This window comes from Sceloporus occidentalis, unplaced genomic scaffold (genome assembly GCF_023333645.1).
Source record: "Sceloporus occidentalis isolate IW3139 unplaced genomic scaffold, rSceOcc1.0.p SCAF_68, whole genome shotgun sequence".
Lineage (NCBI taxonomy): Eukaryota > Metazoa > Chordata > Lepidosauria > Squamata > Phrynosomatidae > Sceloporus > Sceloporus occidentalis.
In genome coordinates this window covers 1,028,965-1,049,950 of record NW_028317048.1, presented here as the reverse complement: position 1 = coordinate 1,049,950, position 20,986 = coordinate 1,028,965, and the positions used below count along the sequence as shown (strand labels likewise).

General features: G+C 38.0%; 1 protein-coding gene across 1 annotated transcript; it reads right to left on the bottom strand.

Moving 5' to 3' along the window:
• Nucleotides 1–4,610: 4,610 nt before the first annotated feature.
• UFM1 (ubiquitin fold modifier 1) lies at nt 4,611–17,667 on the bottom strand. The gene is made up of 6 exons (XM_089494021.1): nt 17,623–17,667; nt 14,254–14,310; nt 13,733–13,790; nt 9,083–9,122; nt 7,873–7,905; nt 4,611–4,678 (listed from the first exon to the last, which is right to left on the bottom strand). Coding segments are annotated over exons 1-6 (258 nt in total). The 5' UTR covers nt 17,625–17,667.
• Nucleotides 17,668–20,986: the final 3,319 nt, after the last annotated feature.

Genomic DNA, 20,986 nt, shown 5'->3' with positions numbered 1-20,986 from the left:
GGGTATGTCGGTTTAGCGATTATTCTCTTTCCCTGTGAATAGTGTACCCATGTAAACTATATATTGTTTTTTTCAAGGAGAGATAGAGCTTTCGTTTGATACCATAGTTGGATGATTAGCTGAAAATTTAGAATGAGAAATTGAGTAAAAACTAGCGAAGATTAGAAAAATAAACTAATTTTTTTTTACATTTTCCCTCTGAATCCTCACAAAATTAGGTAAAGTGATGGAAAATCCCCTCCAAGTTTATCAATTCAGCTGTCCTGATTTCAGAAATACCTAATTTATATAGATTTTCCAGACTTTCCCAGCACCAGGGAGCATACTATTAGGTGTACAATTTTGTATAATTTTCATGCCTATGGCTTAACGGGTTTGGGGGTTGTGAACGGGGCAGGAGGGTTATACTGGCTAGATGTTATGCTAGGGCAATGGGAAGTAAGGTTTTTTTAAGAATTTTTTTATCTTTTTTTATATATTTTTTTTAAAAAAATGTATTTTAATTTTTTTTACATTTTTTTGTATTTTTTATATATTTTTTTTTACACAGTAATGGTTAGAGGTCCTCCTAGGGACCTCCTGAACATGCCAGTGATCTCACAATGACATCACAGCTCACATTATAATTTTTTTTTGTATTATTTATATCATTATTTTAATGATTTATTTTATTTTAGTTTTTAAATGATTTCACTTTTTTTTTTTCAGCTTTTCCGTTTCAGGACGGGAGGGGGAGTGAGAGACATGGTTTCTCACTCCCCTCCCCGCAATCCCCCTGCACCGATCACACTGTGATCTCTATGCAGGTCCTCACAGACCTGCATAGAGATCGCAGCGTCTCTGTGCCTCATCGGAGGGGAGGATATCCCTGCAGGGGATATCCTGTCCTACGATGACCTTCCGGGTTACGTCAGCAGTGACGTAACCCGGAAGGGAATGCCCGATCGCGCGTTTGCAACTGTGCGATCAGGCACTTTCAAATGTAACAGCTTACCGGCTTTCATGCCAGAAGCTGTTACAGGAGACCGAGCAGAGGGGAGTCCAGGCTGTCAAGGATCGCCTCCTAAACGCTTTTAAAACGGGCGTCCGCCGCCATACAATGTCGGATGTTGACGCCCCGAGGTCGAGGCATTACAGCAACGCCGTTTGGGTGCAGAAAGCGAACGTAGATCGCTTTCTGCACCTGTTTAGACATGACGGTCCTGGCACGTCAATTGTCACTAACCTGATGTTAGTGCATGACGTGCCAGAACCAGCAATTGTCATTAAGGGGTTAATGAAAGGATATAGCAAATGCGTTTTTTTCCAGCCCCAACGCTTCCCATTTAGCATGCTGGGCGCATCCATTAATCCATGAGATATTACGACCAAAGATGTGCGTTTTAGTCTGTGACCTTTCTCGCATGCATGCAGCCATTTTGTTACTGGCGCTAATATCACAATGAATAGCAGTTTCCATTTTGTTTATTGGCAGAAACATTTGTGCTCTTGACCTTTAAATCTCTGATTTAAAATTTTTATTTAATAAACATGTTTAGGTGTTAACTCACATGGGCCAGTTTCTCCTACCCGTATATTTTTCAATTGTAAATATTGTAATATCCCCTGTTGCAACAGTACTTTGATATCTGATGGTGCTATATAAATAAATGTAATGTAATCATGTAAAGGATATATATATCACAGTGCCATAACCTAATGCCACAGATTTCCACATTGGCACAGATTGCAAAACAGTAAGATCAACTACATTATTCATATGCACTTATCATTTGAATTTTTATGAATGCCATGTACACATTATATTATTGATAATCCAGATCTTTACAAATAGTATGTCCAATGAAGAATTTCCTTCTACCCAACACAGTATAAGCTTGAGAAAAAGGTAAAAGAGGTCACATAGAAACACAGAATTTTCCAGCAGATAAGAACTATCCGGCCCATCTAGTCTTAATCTTCTGATAGAAGGCTGTTACATTTATCTCTCACACCTCTCAGTCAAGTGAAACTTTCCCACATTACATCTAATCCTCCGACCCATTAGTTTTAGATCATGACCGCTTCTTCTAAAAAAATTTATTTGGAAATAACCTACCTTCTGTACTTTGCTAAATTTCTTTCAGTAATTAAATGTTTGTCACATCTTCCCTCTCCATTCTTTCTTCCAAGCTATACATATTGAGTTCTCAGTCTTTCCTGATATTTTTTTTCCATCAAATCACTACAGCTTTCCTGCTTTCCTCTCCAAAATGTCAATATCCTTCTTGAGATGAGATCTCCATAACTGTACACAATACTCTAGGTGACGTCTGAATAGAGAAGTAAACATTAAGCTGTGAAAAGCAATCTCCCTAGCCTCTCTATGATTTCTTTACTCTCGTCAGGATACATCTTTCCATTTTTTTATCATCTAATTTCCAATAAAAAAATTATACAATATGGTGAAAAATATAAAAAAGCTCTTTTTGTCACTTTTGTTTAAAAATCTTTTACTCATCAGCAAAAGCTAATGAAAAAACCTGCTAAATCTGGTAATCCTGTCCCCATGTCCTATTTGGGACATCTTTGAAGCTGGTCACTTCAATTTACCCCCATCAAGCCATATATTTTTGAAAACTAGATACCCTAGGTTATTTTTAAATGCTAGTATGTTAGTATGCACTAGCTCTACCACTAGCCTTTGTGAAAGTTTGTGGTAATTTGTTTTCCACACAAATTGTATTTCAGGTATAAATTTATAGCTCCTGGTATATGTCACTGTCAAGCAACACCACAGTATGTGTTTAGCAACATCTCCTCAGTACAATGATACTATGCATGGGTTTTCAGCCTATTTGCAATTCAATTTACTCCATGAAAACTAGACACCCGAGGGTATTTCAAATTGCAGTATTTTAACTCTTTCCACGCACTAATTCAACTACCAGCATTTGTCAGTATTTTTTTAATTTTATATATATATATTTTTTTATTTTTTTTTTTACATTTTGTTGGAACCGGATGGTTCCCCTGGGCTCCATTGACTTGCATGGTTGGATGTAGTACCTGTATTCAACCTGCAGGGGTCTAGAGAGACTCTCTTTGCAACTTGCTTATTTTTTATTGGGTGCTGCCATCTTGCAAGTGGCACTTGTGACAGTGGGATTTCAGGAACACCATTGAAGTTTAGTGGGGTGCAACTTGACACAGCTTTTAAGGCTGTACCAGTACATCCTAAGGGTTGCGAACGACTTAACCATCTAGTTTGATGATTTTTCCTGATGTAAAGAGTCAGCCCTTTATTCGGTCTTAGTCTCATCTTAAATTCTGGCTAGCTTTATGCCTAAATTTCCTTACTGTATTTAGCCCCTACCTCTTCTGCCGAGAGGCTTTACCAGCAGGTCTAGTCTACCATCCTCAAGTTCTAGACCTCCAATATGCATCTACTCTTGAAATTTTACATCTTTTTGTGATAGAGAAAACCAATGGAAGTAATCCAAAATCAGATTAATAGGTTCATTCTGGCAATATCTAAATACCCTTTAAACTAAGAATAATTAAGATACCAATGTATAATCAAATACCCATTTAATGAGTAAAAAATGTAGCCCAGAGGTTAAAAACATTTATATTTGTGTATTTATTGTAATGGGAAAGGCTTGAACGGCATCTTATATTACAAAGAATGCATTATTGCAGCAGCTCTTTTGGACAATTTGATTTACATATACACATTAACTCCGGCAAAGACCAGAAACAGACTGCTTGACAACTGTCTTTTTAAATGTCACTGTGGACATAGTTTCTTCTAAGAATTAGTAATTGCTCAATTTATTCTGTTAGGCTACTTTAATATGATTAAAAAATTAAAGGTCTACCAAAAATGTTCTGCTTTGATGTGAAGAGTCTTTACTGAACAAAACTGGTCAAGATGTCTTGTTGGCTATTTGTATGTGAAATTGGCTGAACACAAGTGTTTATTTTCTTCTTGAGTGAATAATGCTTTTGTTGACAAGGATAGAGGCTTAAGTTAAAGACTATGGCCCAACATAGAAAAAGATGCAGTCACACAAGCTTTCAGAACCTCAGAGGTTCATGAAGGGAGATAACATTTAAAGAAGACACCTCCTTAACTCAGAAGCATATGTGACCAAGTCTTCTTTTGGGCTTATACAGCTATATACATTTTTCTCATTAGGATGATCACACAAAGTACCACAAGAGTACTTTTTAGGTTGCATATTAAGATGATTTAATTTAGCAATTAGCCTATATGTACAGAGTGGGAAAGAATATCAATGTTGCAGGATGAAAATCTAAAGTGGTTATAAGCCATTGTGGGAGTGATATAAGTTAAGGTATATCTTATCTGCACTAAGGCACACCAAGTACATGCAATTAAAAGGGACTGAAAATAGCTGTGTTTAGCTTTGAACCTGTCCAAAATTTTAGACACAGATATAATTGTAAATTATACAAATCTTTAATAGGTTGAAATTAAAGAGGCTGCATTAACAAATCCTGGACGTTAACTTAAAAACTATACTCTTGACCATGTTTTAGTCCCATAATAAATATTTCCTTTAAAGCAGGTTTCCACATTTCATAAAGCAGACACTAAGGAAACATTAGCAGCTGCCCACTCGGTCTCTTGGAATGAGTCTAAGTTCTGAACCATGTTTAAGAAAAACATTACCTGTTGGAGAGAAAAAAAAGCATTTGATTAACACACGGGTTTGCACTGCAAGTTTTGATACCATTCTTCTAATTAGCAGAAGAAAAATCACAAACACATAATGATGTTTGGTTAAACAGGTTCTTCATGCAGTCAAAAATCCAACACCTGCAATCGCTGTTATTAGGTCTCTGCACGTAGAAGTGGTTGATTGTCATTATTAAAATAAATATTGCCTATTCTTACAACATATAAAACATATTTAAGAAATGTCTCTATAATTTGAAGTAGCAATATAGATAGCAATTATACTTTGTCACCAATTTAAAGTTGGATCTCTCGCTTTCGCTAAATATTGCTTTTCAAATAGAAAGCAGAGGCTATTATATAGTTTTAATAAATTTGGTTACAGGAAAACTAAATTAACATACTCTAAAGGCAACTTTGGTTCGCATTTCATTTTCATATTTTCAAAAGGTGGCTTAAAACAAGTTCCATTTAAATTTCTTAAGTTGCGAAAACATAAAAAATGTCAGAATGTCAGGTTGTGTAATTAAGACAGAGTCATTCTATTGTTTGCCACAGGCAGTATAAGAAGTCAGGATGTTTGTTAAGCAGATTGGGAGTTAAGAAAACACATACAAATGGCTAATTTGCGTCTGTCCAAAACATTATATTACGCAAAAAACACAACTGTTTTAAAGTAACAAAAAACAGCACAAGATTTTTGAAAACCTATTGTTAATCTGATCTAGTAATAAAACAATTTGGTGGAAGTACCCAGGCCCGGACTGGCCATCGGGCACACCGGGCATTTGCCCGGTGGGCCGGGCCGCCATTGGCAAGGCTGCAGCTCCAGGCCCCTACCCTACCTACGGCCGCATTAACCGCCGCAAAAACCCGATGTTTTAATTTAAACCCTGTGCGGCCGCAGACCCCTTAGAGCAGGGCCGGCCTTTGGGGTGTGCGACCGCACAGGGCGCCACACTCCAGGGGGCGGCGGCGGGGGGCGGTCCGCACCGGGTGCCGCTCATCAGGGGGTGCCAACTTGCGGCACCCGGCACCCCTCCAGAGACGGACAGTAATGTCCGCCGCTGGAGGAGCAGGCTCGCAAGGGAGCGGTATCGGAGGTCTTTAACAGACCTCCGGTTCCCTTGAGTGATTTTAAGCCGGGTTCAACCCGGCTTAAAATCACTCAAGGGAGCCGGAGGTCTGCTAAAGACCTCCGATACCGCTCCCTTGTGATCCGCGCGGCAACAGCTGCTGTGCGCCGGGATTTGTTGTCAGATCCCGGCGCACAACACTGAAGCCGCGCCCACCGCTGTTCGTGCCCTCTGACCCGGAAGAAGACAGAGAAGACAGAAGAACTGAAGAAGAGGAGGAAAAGGAGCTGTAAGGAGAAAAAAAGGAAAGGTAGGAAAACATTCAGTGAGAGTGGATTGGTATATGTGTGGCTTAGTATATATGTGTGGATTGGTATATATGTGTGGATTTGTATATATGTGTGGATTGGTATATGTGTGGATTGGTATATGTGTGTGTGGATTAGTATATGTGTGGATTGGTATATGTGTGGATTGGTATATGTGTGGATTGGTATGTGTGTGGATTAGTATATATGTGTGGATTGGTGTATATGTGTGTGGATTGGTGTATATGTGTGTGGATTGGTGTATATGTGTGGATTGGTGTATATATACGTGTGGATTGGTATATATATGTGTGGATTGGTATATATGTGTGTGGATTGGTATATATGTGTGTGGATTGGTATATGTGTGGATTGGTATATGTGTGGATTGGTATATATGTGTGGATTAGTGTATATGTGTGGATTGGTGTATGTGTGTGGATTGGTGTATATGTGTGGATTGGTGTATATGTGTGGATTGGTGTATATATATATATGTGTGGATTGGTGTATATATGTGTGGATTGGTGTATATATATATATATGTGTGGATTGCGTTAATGCGGCCATAGAGGACCAGTCAGTCCGGTCCTGAATGGGCTTATTTTAAGGTGGGGGCCTGGAGCTGCAGCTCCATCAGCCCCTAAATCAATCCTCCCCTGCCACAGGTGCGGTCGCAGTTGCTGCTTGTTCCGGCAACAAGGTAAGTAGGGTGAGGGAGGGGGGTGCAGTGAGAAGAGGCAGAGGGGGGTTAGATAGTGAGAAAGGGGGAGAGGGGATAGATAGAGGTGGTACATATTGAGAAGTGGGGAAGGGGGTTACATAGTGAAAAGGGGCAGATAAGATGAAGAGAGGAGGTAGTGTGAATGCGTATGAGAATGAATGAATAAATGTGTGGATGAATTGTGTGAATGCGTATGACAATTAATGAATTCATGTGAGGATGAATTGTGTGAATGATTTGTGAGACTGCATTAATGAATGTGTTAATGATTTGTGTGAATCATTAAATGCAAAGATGGTACATGAAGGGTGGGCTTTAACAATAAATAAATAAATAAATAAATATGGGCTGCTCAGGCTTAAATGCCCGGGCCTATTTTTTGTCCCAGTCCGGGCCTGGAAGTACCCCATTAATATTTATTGGCTTTCAAAATTGTTGTAAACTATACATAGAGATTTCACATGCTATTTCTATACTTCACATAAAAGGGTTATCTGCACATGTATAACCCTAAATAATAATTTCTCTTCAGTGTTGGAATATAGGTCTTAAAAGGTATCTGATACTTTGTAAATTCAATTACTGAGATTGTAATTGAATTACGGTGGCATTTTAATACTGTGAATGTTCATCATACAAGTCTATGACAGGTTTATTAATTACACAGCAAGAAAGCTAGATTAATTGATTCATTCTTGGCAAAATTATGTCTTAGTTTTAATATGCTGCATGCAATTATTCTCTGGTTTTTGCTTAGTTGCACCCTGGTGCTGAGACTAAATATTTAATAACACTGAAAAAAATCCATCAGGATGAATTATAAATTATCTAATTTCTCATCTAGTATAAACTAAAATAGTATTATACAATTATATTGTTGTTATAGCAATAAAACATTCTACATATATGCATAATTTATTAAATGGAATTGCCATGATAAAAAATAGTTTACATATTGATATGTAATTAACCAAATGGTTTTCTACGAATTAAAAATTGCTACTGGTCATTACCTAAGAATAATGTACAACATTCTCATAATACTTAGACTTTGAATGGAAGTTATCATGTATTACTTACCAGCTGTCTGTGCTGGATTTAAACCTATCCCATCTGTAGGATTAATAAAATAAAAAATGTAAAAATTAAACGTGTGAAAATAAAAATTAGTGTATTAATTTAGGTAATATAAAACATTTAAATTCAGTTGAAATGGTTGTAACTGAATTATAACAAAGGTAATTGCATTACTACACTTTTTGTTTTTGGGCCATTGATTCAAGCAGCCAAAACTGGTGAAAGACGGAGAGTAGAGGGGACACAACCATATATCCCCTGGGATTATTTTTAAAAAGATAAGCATTTTTGTGTTCTTCTTCCATGTAATAGAATGCATATCAAAGTAGTTAGTAAGTACTTAAATATTCCCGCATATTCAAATATGCATTCATCATTCTTGGAACGCTATACTGCCCATGAATATGTTATGGGGAACAAAATCATGCATTGATAGGCTATTGCCATAGAAACTGGAAATACTTGTTAAACCAGTATGTGTTTTATTAGAATAAAACCCAGAGAAAAGAATATCATAACATCTGCAGAGGCTAATTTGCTTGACATGATAGAGAGTTGAATGAATGTTTTGTGCAATTTTACCTTCAATAATAGATAGAAGCTATAACATGTTAAGTATAAAAAAAGGTTTAGGTCACAAGCAGCAAATAGGTAGCTTTCTGGCTATTGCTGGACTAAGAGTAATGGACTCAATCAAAATAATGCTTTTGAAATATTAGTGCTTCTTAATTGCATTAACCCCTTTGTGACTGATTTTATTTTTTGTACCCTTCATGAGAATGGCTGTTTTAACATTTCTACGGTGCTCGTGTTATTGGTTTTTTTTTCAGGACAAGATGGGCTTTCTTCAGATGTCATTATTTTGATTGTATCATATACTTTACTAAAACAAAAACAAAATCGCCACCTAAGCTCTACTAAAACGGGCGTTCGCCGCCATATAGTGTCATATAATGCCGATCTGAAAATCAAGGCATTACAGCAACACTGTTTGGGTGAAGAAAGCGACCATAGATAGCTTTCTACACCTGGTTAAAGTTATGACAGTCCTGGCACGTGAATTGTCACTAACTGACTGTATTTTTGACAGAGCGTCATTTGTCATCAAGGGGTTAATTATGCTTAACAACTTAACAACATTTACTCAGTCACATTGTAATGTAATAGCTACCAAAACAGTACATAACCTAATAAGCACAAGGAACAGACTTACCATTTGTTATTATAGCGCTAGTTGCTGCAGGTACTTTAAACTAGAAAAAAATATACACAGATTAATGGCTGTAAATACGTTTTAAGTGATGCAAAGATTCGTACACAACTGTATTTGTGTGATTACAATTCACATTTTTCAGTTTGGAATCATTGGAAACATCTTTACAGTAACAACTCACTTTCTCTTTCATATATCAACGATGAAACCAAGGACTGATTGAGGTCTAAGAGTTTACATCAGGAAAAATAGGCAGACTATATGGGTCAAATGTTCTTTTCTGCAGTCAAATACTACGCTTCTGTGTAGGCCCAAAAGAACAGGAACCTCTTCTCAATCGTAATAATGAGTGTTAAAGGGACACTCCAGCTGATCACATCTCCCTGCACATGATATATTCACATCCAATCAACTCAAGAGCTGGCTCGGGTGAGCACTGTGTGTGGGGAACTGTTCAGACCCAAGTTCGCTTGCGTGGAAAACACTGCAGTTTGCATGGGGGTCTCATTAAACCTAGGGGGCCTTTTGAGTGAGCGTGGGAGCTAGCTAGTGGTGAACATGTGCACTGCTGTCCAGGAGATGCAGAGTAAAGCAGATCATCATCAGAAAAGCAAAATGTTCATACGTAGTCAGGCTTTTGTAACCAAAAACTAAGAGTTACAAAGTCTAAAAACTAAGCAACATTCCAAGTACTGCCGAGTGTCCAAACCGTCACTGCAAGCTCCGCCATATTGCCCCAAATTCAAGTTAGGACAAATTGACGTCCTTTGCCCGGGATTGGAGGATCGGTAGAGGATGTCACTTCAAGCGATAGATAGAAGATTGAAGAGAGAAGAGAAGACAAAAGATATAAGAAGTGGACACAGAAGTGGACAGCAGAGAAGGTAGGGAAACATTTAGAGAGCATGAGAGAGAGTGAATGCGGACCCACACATTTTGGACAAATTCTGAGCTTTTTGCTTTGTTTTCATCTGATTCTTGGAGGGGTCAGGCCTCGTTTTGGTGGCTTTTTGTATGAATCGCCGAATTTACCAAAAATCTGTAAATTAGCAATTTATACGAAATCGGAATGCACAAGTCGAATATATACATACATATTAATTTTGCAACATAAAATAATACGTTTTTATTGGACTAACCAGCTTTCGGGAGTATAAACCTCCCTTTCTCAAGTCAAAAGCAATACTTTTTTTCCCCTTCAATTTACACTACTGGACAAACATTCTCGAGCTACATACATATCATATATTTAGATTTCCGGTTATAAATTCTTAAGGTTCTACACTGTTCAAGAGAACAATTCACACATACAATACCTAAAGCATGATTGCATAGGTAGAGTTTGTGGAACACTATAACTTGCTCTACTATGGGTCATCCTGCAGAGTTACATCTTCATCAGAAATAAAAGCAACCATGTTTTCAACATTATTTTCTCTGTAAAAGGCAAATAATAAAAGCTAGCTACAAACAGCCCTATTTTTCAGGGTAAAATATACATTTTTCTGATTAACGCAGTGATCTTTGTTGATGCATGTCCGTTGTTGACTCTTGTGGTTCCTGCTTTTTGAAAAGAGGAGCTGTCAAGAAGATTGCTAATCACTTTGTCATGGCAATAGCCTTGGAACATTTATTAAATCGCTGGCCTGCTTGGGGATAGCTAGCGGAGAGATGCTGGCAGACAATTCATTCCTGCACACTTGGCTGGTCATTTCACATTTGCTGCCTTTGAGTGGGATTCATTAATATCACATTGTTGCTTCATGCTTTAGGCACGGAGCACTACCTCAGATCCAATACACAAGAACAAAAGGAAAAAACAATGTGCTTTTTCTAAAGCAGTACTTCTATTAATCCAGGGTTTATATAAAACACAGGTCATGGAGAATGTTTGAAAGCCTTTTTTATATAAACTCCCTTTTCAAGAAGCAGAGAATACTTAAATAAAAGCCATAAATTACAAAATAAAAGTGACTAGAAAATTACTGAGTTTTGTAATAGGATGCTGTGAAGGCTTCCTAAATGTAACTAGTGCTGCAACTAACGATTATTTTAATAATCGATTAGTTGGCCGATTATTTTTTCGATTAATCGGATAAAAAATGCAATTTTTTTTAATTTAAAATAATGTAATAAAAAACATACAATTTACACTTTCATCTCTATTGCAATGGCCTCTCTCTCTCTATTCACCTTCTTATTTTACTGACATAATAAAAGCTACAAGAACCCAAACACAGTGTTTCTCAAACTAGGTTTTAATTATTAGTAATTAGTTAGTAATTAAGTTATTAGTGAATATGAATTCATATGTTAACTATTTTTCATATTTAATAAAAACTGAGAAAAAAGCCTTGTTTATATTTTCTTTTATTTACCAAACTGCCCCCAGTTATGCACATCTGACCCCCAGCTTGCCACTCTGGCCCCATATATGCCTTATACCTCTTATATGCCAGAGATTCCACTGTGCCCCCTGATATGCCACTGTGCCCCCGATATGCCTTATACTCCTTATATGCCAGTGATATGCAACTGAGCCCCCTGATATACCTTTTACCCCCAGATATGTCTTATGCCCCCCTGATATGCCTAATATCGATATGCCTTATACCCCCTATATCCCTTATAACTTCCAATATGCCACTCGCCCCCATTTATGCCTTATACCTCCCTATATGCCACTGTGCACCCTGATATGCCACTCCGGCCCCCCATAAATGCCCTGCACCACCCTGAAATTAATTATACACCCTGATTCACCACTCTGCCTCCCCAGATATGCCACTCTGAAATTCATTTTACCCCCCATACACCACTCTACCTCCCCCTATACACCACTCTAACTGCCCCAGATATGCCATTCTGCCTCCCTGAAATTCATTATACCCCCATACACCACTCTGCTACCCTGAAATTCATTATACCCCCCATACACCAGTATAACTCACCAATACACCACTCTGCCTCCTCCCCCCTCCCATACACCACTCTGCCTCCTCCCCCCTCCCATACTCCACTCTGCCTCCTCCCCCTCCCATACACCACTCTGGCTCCTCCCCCTCCCATACACCACTTTGCTTGCCCTCCCCCTCCCATACACCACTTTGCTTGCTCCCCCCACCCATACACCACTCTTGCTCCTCCCCCTCCCATACACCACTTTGCTTGCTCCCCCCTCCCATACACCACTCTGGCTCCTCCCCCTCCCATACACCACTCTGCCTCCTCCCCCCTCCCATACTCCACTCTGCCTCCTCCCCCCTCCCATACACCACTCTGCTTGCTCCCCCCTCCCATACACCACTCTGGCTCCTCCCCCTCCCATACACCACTCTGCCTCCTCCCCCCTCCCATACTCCACTCTGCCTCCTCCCCCCTCCCATACTCCACTCTGCCTCCTGTCAGCAACGGAGGTTCACAAGACACCAGGGAGCCGGGTAGAGAGGCAGAGTGGCGTATGGGAGGGGGAGGAGCCAGACTCCTCCCCCCTCCCATACACCACTTTGCCTTTCTCCCAACTCCCTGGTGTTTTGTGAACCTCCGTTGCTGACAGGCACTTTCGATGCAGCTTCATAGAAGCCTCAGCGTAAGTGAAGGTGAGTAATGGAGGCTGTCTGTGCGATGCAGACCCCCACCAGCTGACAGAGAGGATGATCCTCTGCAGGAGACCTCGATTCTCTGTCAGCCGGTGGGGGTCTGCACGATGTGCACAGACAGCCTCCGTTACTCACCTTCACTTACGCTGAGGCTTCTATAAAAATCGATTCGACTAATCGATAATGAAAATCATTGACAACGATTTTCATTTTCGATTATTATTGATTTTATCGATTAGTTGTTTCAGCCCTAAATGTAACTACTGCTGTGTAGACTTTGAGTGTTTTATGATGATCTGTGGCTTAAGTGGCTTTTAAACACAGATGATGTGTTCACAGTTACTGTTAGACTTGTACATGTGGACCAAAAACAATTTTTTGGTTTCGTTTTTGGTCCATTTGTTCTCAAATAACAAATTTTGTTTTCTGCCCTTTGAGAATGGATGAAATTCAAAAGGCTTTCATATCACTCACCCTCAGTGTCTCCTCACCTTCTCCACCAACTGCATCCATGTCCCTGTCTCCTTTTCCGAAGCTTCACTTCTTCTCTTGCCTCCTCTTGTTCTTCTTTCATCGTCCGCTTCTCCCTATTATCAGTTCCGTTAACCAGGTCTCCCGGAGTGATTGGAGGGGAGAAGCTGTCCCCATGGCTTTGCCCCTTTTGCAGAAGTACTCCAAGAAACCAGAATAATGCAGATGGATTTATGGAGAAAGAGAGGTGAAGGAATGCTTGTCTTTTTTCCGCTAATCTATCTGCAATAGTCTGGCCTCTTGGAGTACTTCTGCAAAACGGCAGGGCTTCGGTGCACCCCACAAAGACAGCCTATCCCCTTTGAGGATGAGAGGGTATGCACAGAGGCTCCGCCCTTTTGCAGAAGCTTTAAATAATATCTCAACATACAATCTGACGTTAGGTAATAACCCATTCAGCACATCCACCCTGCCTACTTTAAATAATAAAACATCTTCTGCTTAAAAAAAAAAAAAAAAAAGAGTAGAGTCGCTTTCCAGGCTACTAAAATAATAATGTTTTATGGGAATGACTACTTACTTCTTCTGCAGCAAACTTTAACACTGCTGTGAAGGGTGTATTTTCAGGAACACTTAATCTAAACACAGACAAGCAAAACCACATTTAAAAACACAAATAAGAATAAGTAATACAAAATGTTACAATGTTGACAAGGACACAAACTACAGTATGTGTTTATATATAAATACATATATAAAGACATTAAAAAGCATACATCGAATGTTAAAAAATATTTATAGTTTGATTTTTTCAGCTAGTGGATTTTGTATAAAGCAAATGATAAAACATTGACCTATTAATTAAACTTATTATGACGATGTACTCTTGCTTCTACTTGACAGAAACGTTACACCAAATAGAAAATTCTGAAACCTCATCAAATTCAATCTGCAGTTAGTGGCATTTTTATGAAAAATATCTAAAAGCGATCAATGAAACACATAATACTCGTATATTTTGTTTATTGATTCTGAAGTAAATCTATAAAAAGTATCAAAATAAAACCATTTCAAATATTCTTACATGGAAAAAGGACTTACACTTTGAATGGAAGCCGGGGGTCTGAAGTTAGTGTAATTTTGAATGTTACCTTTGACCTATGATAAAAAAGACGAAAATATGATGCTTGTGTTGCATTGGCGTAAGCTTTCTAAAGGAACGAGAAAAGAAAACATAAATGTCGACCTGAAAAACTATTATATCTATTAAAAATATCTATTAAAATATGGAAAATTAAAACTATAGCACAATGTACAGAGAGAAGTCAGCTGGAGAGAATATTTATACACTCTTAATTTGGTTTAGGGTAGAGAGATCATACCAAGGGGCTTAATGGAAAGCCATCCAACACCCTACAATTTAAATCATTGCTCCTGCTTAGCTGTAAAATAATTTCTCAACATCTGATGGACTGCTGTGATAAACGTTTCTTTAGAGACAGACTCTGGCCAATGCAAGCAATGTTCACTTAGCAGCTGCACTGGTGCTGAGACCTCGCGTTTACATGCTCCCAGTGCATTTCGCACATGCCTAGGTTCTGTGGATTGAAACACAAATGCAGGAGCCCAGGCCAGTTCTGCCACACCTTTTTAGTTGAAAACCTTATAAACATCTTCTTCTGTACCTAGGGAACCCCATACTTCTTTCCAAGAGAAACCAATAATGTGCATTTCTTTACATGACAAAGGCAAAAATATGAAACAAATTCCCCCCATTATTTGCACATGTATGCAGAGCCAAAATAGTGTTTACTGCTGCTGGAGAGGCTTGGCTGGTCTTTTTGCCAGTATCTAATTATCTTATTTAGAACCAGTCCTTAAACCTTTAAGGACCCTATGGACATTTTATTATATCTCCAAAAAGCTGTCAAGATGACCTATTTAACATAACGGTACATCCTGTAGTTGCTGCATTGGAGAGTAGATCAGGCCTTTAGAAAACAGTCTGGATTCTCCATAGCATGGCTGGTTCCATGCTAACGGATTAATATAACAGTATGATTTTCCGCAGCACTGTGCAATGGGTAAACATGTAATGGCGCTTGGACTTAAGAGCATTCCCTATCACCTGCAAAAAATGCTGCCACCCCCAGATGTGCTCACTAGAGAAGAGACCCTCTCCCCAGAACATAATGGGATTTCTGATGTCCTGCAGTGTCCATCTTAATGTGATCAGCTGGAGATCAGAGAAGAAGAAGGAACACATGTTCTCACTCTCAATCTAATACTACTAAAAATTAAAATAATAATCAGTCCCCAGTGATGTTAGCATACCTTTATCTATAAAAAATAAAAAAAACTTGAAAAAAATGCCCAATTTTGTATGTCTTCAATCTATAAATAATAAAACTGTTTCATGTAAGTTAGAATTTTGGCCCTCCATATGTCTGGCATATTACTGTACTCAAAAGATGCTGCTTAAATGTTTTATTCATATTTTCCCCAGTTTTTGTTATATTTATTTATAATAAAAATTATGAGTGAAAGGCTAAAACCGAAATCTTGATCTGAAAAACAATATATAATTTGTGTGGGTAAACCAAACACAAAGAGAGAATTATGGTTAAATAAACATATGGTTAAAATTGCAGAAAAAAAATCTTGTGTCTTTAGGGCATGAAAGGTCATGAAAGTGTTGAAGTGCTCCTTGGTTGATGTGTGTTATCATCTCACCCTTCACATCTCAACAGAAGGTAAGAAATTGCAATCAAAAGATCCATTCGTACCTTCTACCACTTTCACAGCACTGAGTACTGGCATAAAGGGTAAATAAGGAGGCATTTTAACAGGGAGAAAAAAAAATGCAGGGACTAAAAGTAACAAAAGGGATTGTTGCTGTTACAGGTTTTTAAAAAAACCTAATTAATTAAGACGACCTATAGCTTAAGGTTTTAGTTTGTCAATCAATTAGTCAGCCAGTATAATTCATATATATAATCAGATGTGTGTGGAGGAAAAAGAAGCAATTATGTACTTAAATATAACAAAAAGTATGTTGGCACCCTTCATTAATTACGTTTAGGTGTTTCAGTCACACCTAAAAAATGTACAGTATAGGCAGCATCTCCAGAGACAAACACTGGATGTAGAGTGGGTTGAATGCAAGAGCTCAATGATGTTAAACGTGGCCTAGGATGTCCTCTTCGCTACAAGCCAGGTAGGAACCAGGACTGCCGAGGATGCCAATGCCAAGAGAACGCTACCTACTGGAATGCATAGTCCCTGCTGTAAAGTTTGGAGGCGGAGGTATGATGGTCTGGGGCTGTTTTTTCAGGGTTCGGGTCTGTTGGCTCCAATGACAGGTAATGTTAATACTATGGCATACAGACGTTTTGGACAATGCTCTGCTTCCAACTTTGTTGGGAGGTTCTTTTCTATTCCAGCATGACTGTGCCCCAGTGCAAAGCAAGGTCCATTATGACATGGAGGGATGAGTTGGGGTTAAATTGGAATGCCATTGGTGCAGCAGGCCTTCTGGACCAACATCAGTGTTTGACTTCACTAATGATCCTTTGGCAGAATGGGCACATATTCCCATAGACACGCTCCAAAATCTTGTGTAAAGCCTTCCCAGGACAGTAGAAGCAGTTTTAACCCGGGAACTCCACATTAACGCTCATTCGTTTGAAACAGAATGTCCAACAAGCTCATATAGAGTAATAGTCAGGTGTCCATATACCTTTGGTCATTTAGCGTACCATTACAAAACCTACCTGAACCAATAACTTTCAGAATGAATAGTCCTGAGATAAAGAAGCTTATAGTACTATGAGACACTTTATGTATAGATATGTTGAGTGCTTTATATGTGTGTGTATGAAGGTTTAATTATAATTACATGAGACAGCGGATATGGCTAAAGGTCCAGCCAGCATACATGTGACAGGCTGCTACTCTTAAAACTTGATCTCCCACTGATTGGAACTGGAGACCTTGTGAAGAAGCTAAAGCAAGCTTCCTGATCTCCTGAGGGAGAGGGAGAGGCGTCAGAAGTCTATTTTTCTAACATCACTAAAAAAATGAAATCCATGTAAATGGGACAGACGTACGCATACAAATAAAACTTTAACAGTGTTTTATTAACGTGCATGGTTACATTTCATTATATATATATATATATATATATATTATATATTCACATACATACACTTGTAATCTTTTACGGGATCCACATAGCGCTTTTTTTAATAAATAAAATTAAAAAAAAGCACTGTGTGAAAACTGCATTTAATAGGTTAATACACACATGCAATTTTGACACGTAATTTAACATCATGCTGATGTTCAGATTCACTGACCAGATCCATAGTATTTAATCGCTTAACAGGCTACCTGGATCATCGACTGCATTATTGATTCCCAAACGCCCAACAAATTAAATGGCTTTATCTTGAGCGACACAACACTTACATTGTTTCTCGGGATTTAAGTACCAATTCCACAGAACCACTTCCCAATCCCTATAACAGGAAGAAACAGTCACACCGGGCACGCTACGTCACCAGAGGCTAGAAGGACAGCTCGGAAAGGCTGTCGTAAACAATGCCTGTCACAAAGAACGAAATAAAATATACAAACACATACAAATATGCAATGAACACATACTAATAAATACTCGTAGTCTCTATAAAACAACATACTTATTATGACATAAAATCTGCTAACACTAGTTCAGAATAAAGAACAACATTTCTGTTAAGGCGGCTAAGACAGGTCATCAATACACGGCTTGCCGAGAGAAACGTGTCTATTGGACGAGCGCTTTGATTGGATCGTCAGGATTCAGAGATACTAAGCGTCATTTCTTCTTCGGGCATCTTTCTTGAAGGCAAGATTTAATTGGTCAAAGTAACTGGAATTATTAAATAGATTTTTTTTAAAGTAAACAATTTCCCCTTTTCTAGCAAATAGTGGTTTAGTTAAAACAGAAAAATATGTAAAATCTAATTATGTAAATTGAGTCTAATTTGTACATATACGAGATTGTTTTTGAGCCAATTTCCACTTTACTAACCCGTTCATGACTCCATAGGTTTTACTTCCCTAAGTGATGAAAGGTGGAAATTGGTAAAAAAAAACAATAGAATAATATCCCACATGTATACCGTTTTAAATGTTTTACATTTATTTTATTTTTAGATATTTTTTTTTACTGGCAATTTTTTTTCATTTGTATTTTTTATATTTTTAACTATTTTTATTATATGAGAGAGAGAGAGGAAGAAAGATACTTTTCTCTTTGATCCCTAAGGCTGCCAATAACAGAGTGATTGCCCTGTATTGCTTATCACAGTACCTGTAATCAGCCATCGGGGGCTTAGAGTTGTCAGGAAACATTTTTTATATTTACTAGCTCCTTTTGACAAAGTAGACCCCAGGCTTTTGAACGATCTCCCGTGTACCGTGTGAAAACAATAGGACGTACTGTTACATCGTCGGTCATCTAGGTTCTATTTTATAGGATGTAATAGTATGCCAGAAGTGGGTAACATTCATTGGCTCTGTAGTTGCAGGTGATACCTTTTATTTAGTCTTTATCTGAGTTGACATCTGAAGAAGGTTATTCTCTATATTCATTAAAGGGACACTCCAACCATCATATGTACTTTAATGCTTACGATAGTTGAGTATCACCATTATATTAACATTTTTTTTTTACTTGTGCCTCTTTGTATCTACAAGGGCTATGTGCTCAGTCTTGATAGAGTTGTATAATGTATGTCTGTATTTTTTGGTTCTCTGTAAAGTAGAATGGATGCTATCTTGTACACACAAGTACAAGTAAAAGGCATTGAATTGTATTGTGTTAACCTTAAAAGGAAAAACAGCAAATCTGGTAAAGGTGATACCTTTATTGGTTAAGTGAAGTCAGGACTGCCATCAGAAATCTTGGGGTCCAGAACATGCTTAAAGTCTGGCCCCCACACCCCTCCCATTATCATGGCTTAAATCCAAATTGAGGATGTCCAATTTTAGCATAGTTTGTTTTCCCATATATTCCTTTCTCTCTGGAAACTCTTTAGATCGTATTTACATCTTGGCAACAGTAGTCTCCTACAGTTGTGTCTGTCCATTTTATGTTTGATTTATTCCTAGAGTGCCCTCCACTAATATTGGCACTGTGACAAATTGTCTTTATTGTTTAACATTTTGATCCTTTAAATATACGTGTGGCACAATTATTGGCACCCTTTTAGTGAATACTTTGTGCTGCTTCCCTTTGCCAAGATAACAGCTCTAAGTCTTCCCCTATAATGCCTGATGAGGTTGGAGGATACATGGAAAGAAAACATTGCTCCATATAGAATCTCTCCAGATCCTTCAAATTTCGAGGCTGTAGCTTAGGAGAGTTTCTGATCCCAATACACAAATAACTTCTGCAATTCTTCAGCTGTGATCCTTGGAGAATTTGTGGCCACTCAAACCATCCTCTTCACAGTGCATTGAGACAATATGGACACATGTCCTTTCAAAGCTTAATTAATAATGTTTCTAGTTGACTGGGCATTTTCAGTGCTTTTACCATTTTCTTATAGCCACTTCCCATTTTGTGAAGCTCAACAACCTTTTGATGCATGTCACAGCTATATTCCTTGGTCTTATCCATTCTGACGAATGATGGAAATTTGGCCTATGTGTTACCTAATACTTATAAGTCATTGTTGCCACATATATATGTAACATTTTTCCTTTTTTTTGGATAAACCTGAGTTGTGTTTGCAATTGTTTGATATCCATGAGATAAGAATATTTTGGGGTATTTTGTCAAGAAAAGATCAAAAGGTTAAACAATAAAAACAACTTTTAACAGCCTTTTTTCCCCAAATTACCAAGGGTCGGTGTCAATATTAGTGGAGAGCACTGTATCTAAATTCTTCCGTTGTCTGGCCAGGGGAAGGCGCCATTTATTATGGTCTGTATGCAGTGGTTGTACTGTGTTTATGGTATGATGCACAAGTTTCACTCCTCTTTCATATATGTGCTAAAGTGCCATTTATTTTGAATGGGTAAACAAAAGCAACTCATGATCTAACCTTCAGTGCCTTGCACATGATGGCATGTACATTACACCTAGACTTGCCACCTAGCCTTTATTTCATTGCCACATCAGTAAGAAAAGAAAACGTTAACATTATGTTAGCAATGTACTTTTTCCCCAGAGACAGTGGTAAGAGCTATGAGCAGATGCTAAATCCATGTATTATAATACGTTAGGTTGTATAAGATAAAGAATAGACTATAGATTTAGAACATTTCCTTTTCTAGCATTAAAAAATAAAAAAAAAAATACATTGCCAATGTGTAACAAAACAACAATGAGAGTATGTACAGACAAGTATGAGACACAATTCATTTTCTAACAATAGGTAGCCTATAAATCTTCGTTTCTCTTACACAGGACAGACCTGAATTATTTATGATGTTTTGTCAATAAGACATTTATGAAGCATGGTTTGGAAAATTTAAATTACTGAGCTTTGTTTACAGTTGACATTTTAGCTCTAGAATTCAAGACGTTGCAGAAATGCTCCAAGCGAGGATACATTACGCAAATGAAATATGTAAAACCTACTGCTTCATAACATCAGCTACTGCTGATAACAGATTTAATTTACCATATGTCTCCATATTTCAGGAGTTGCAGGCGCTCTGAATAGCATTAATTATGACTAATGTTTTATTTTCTAATGGTTTCAATGGCATTTACATTTAATACAGTATCTATTAAAGTTAAATAGTAAACAGAACTGACAATTACCACCATAAATTTACC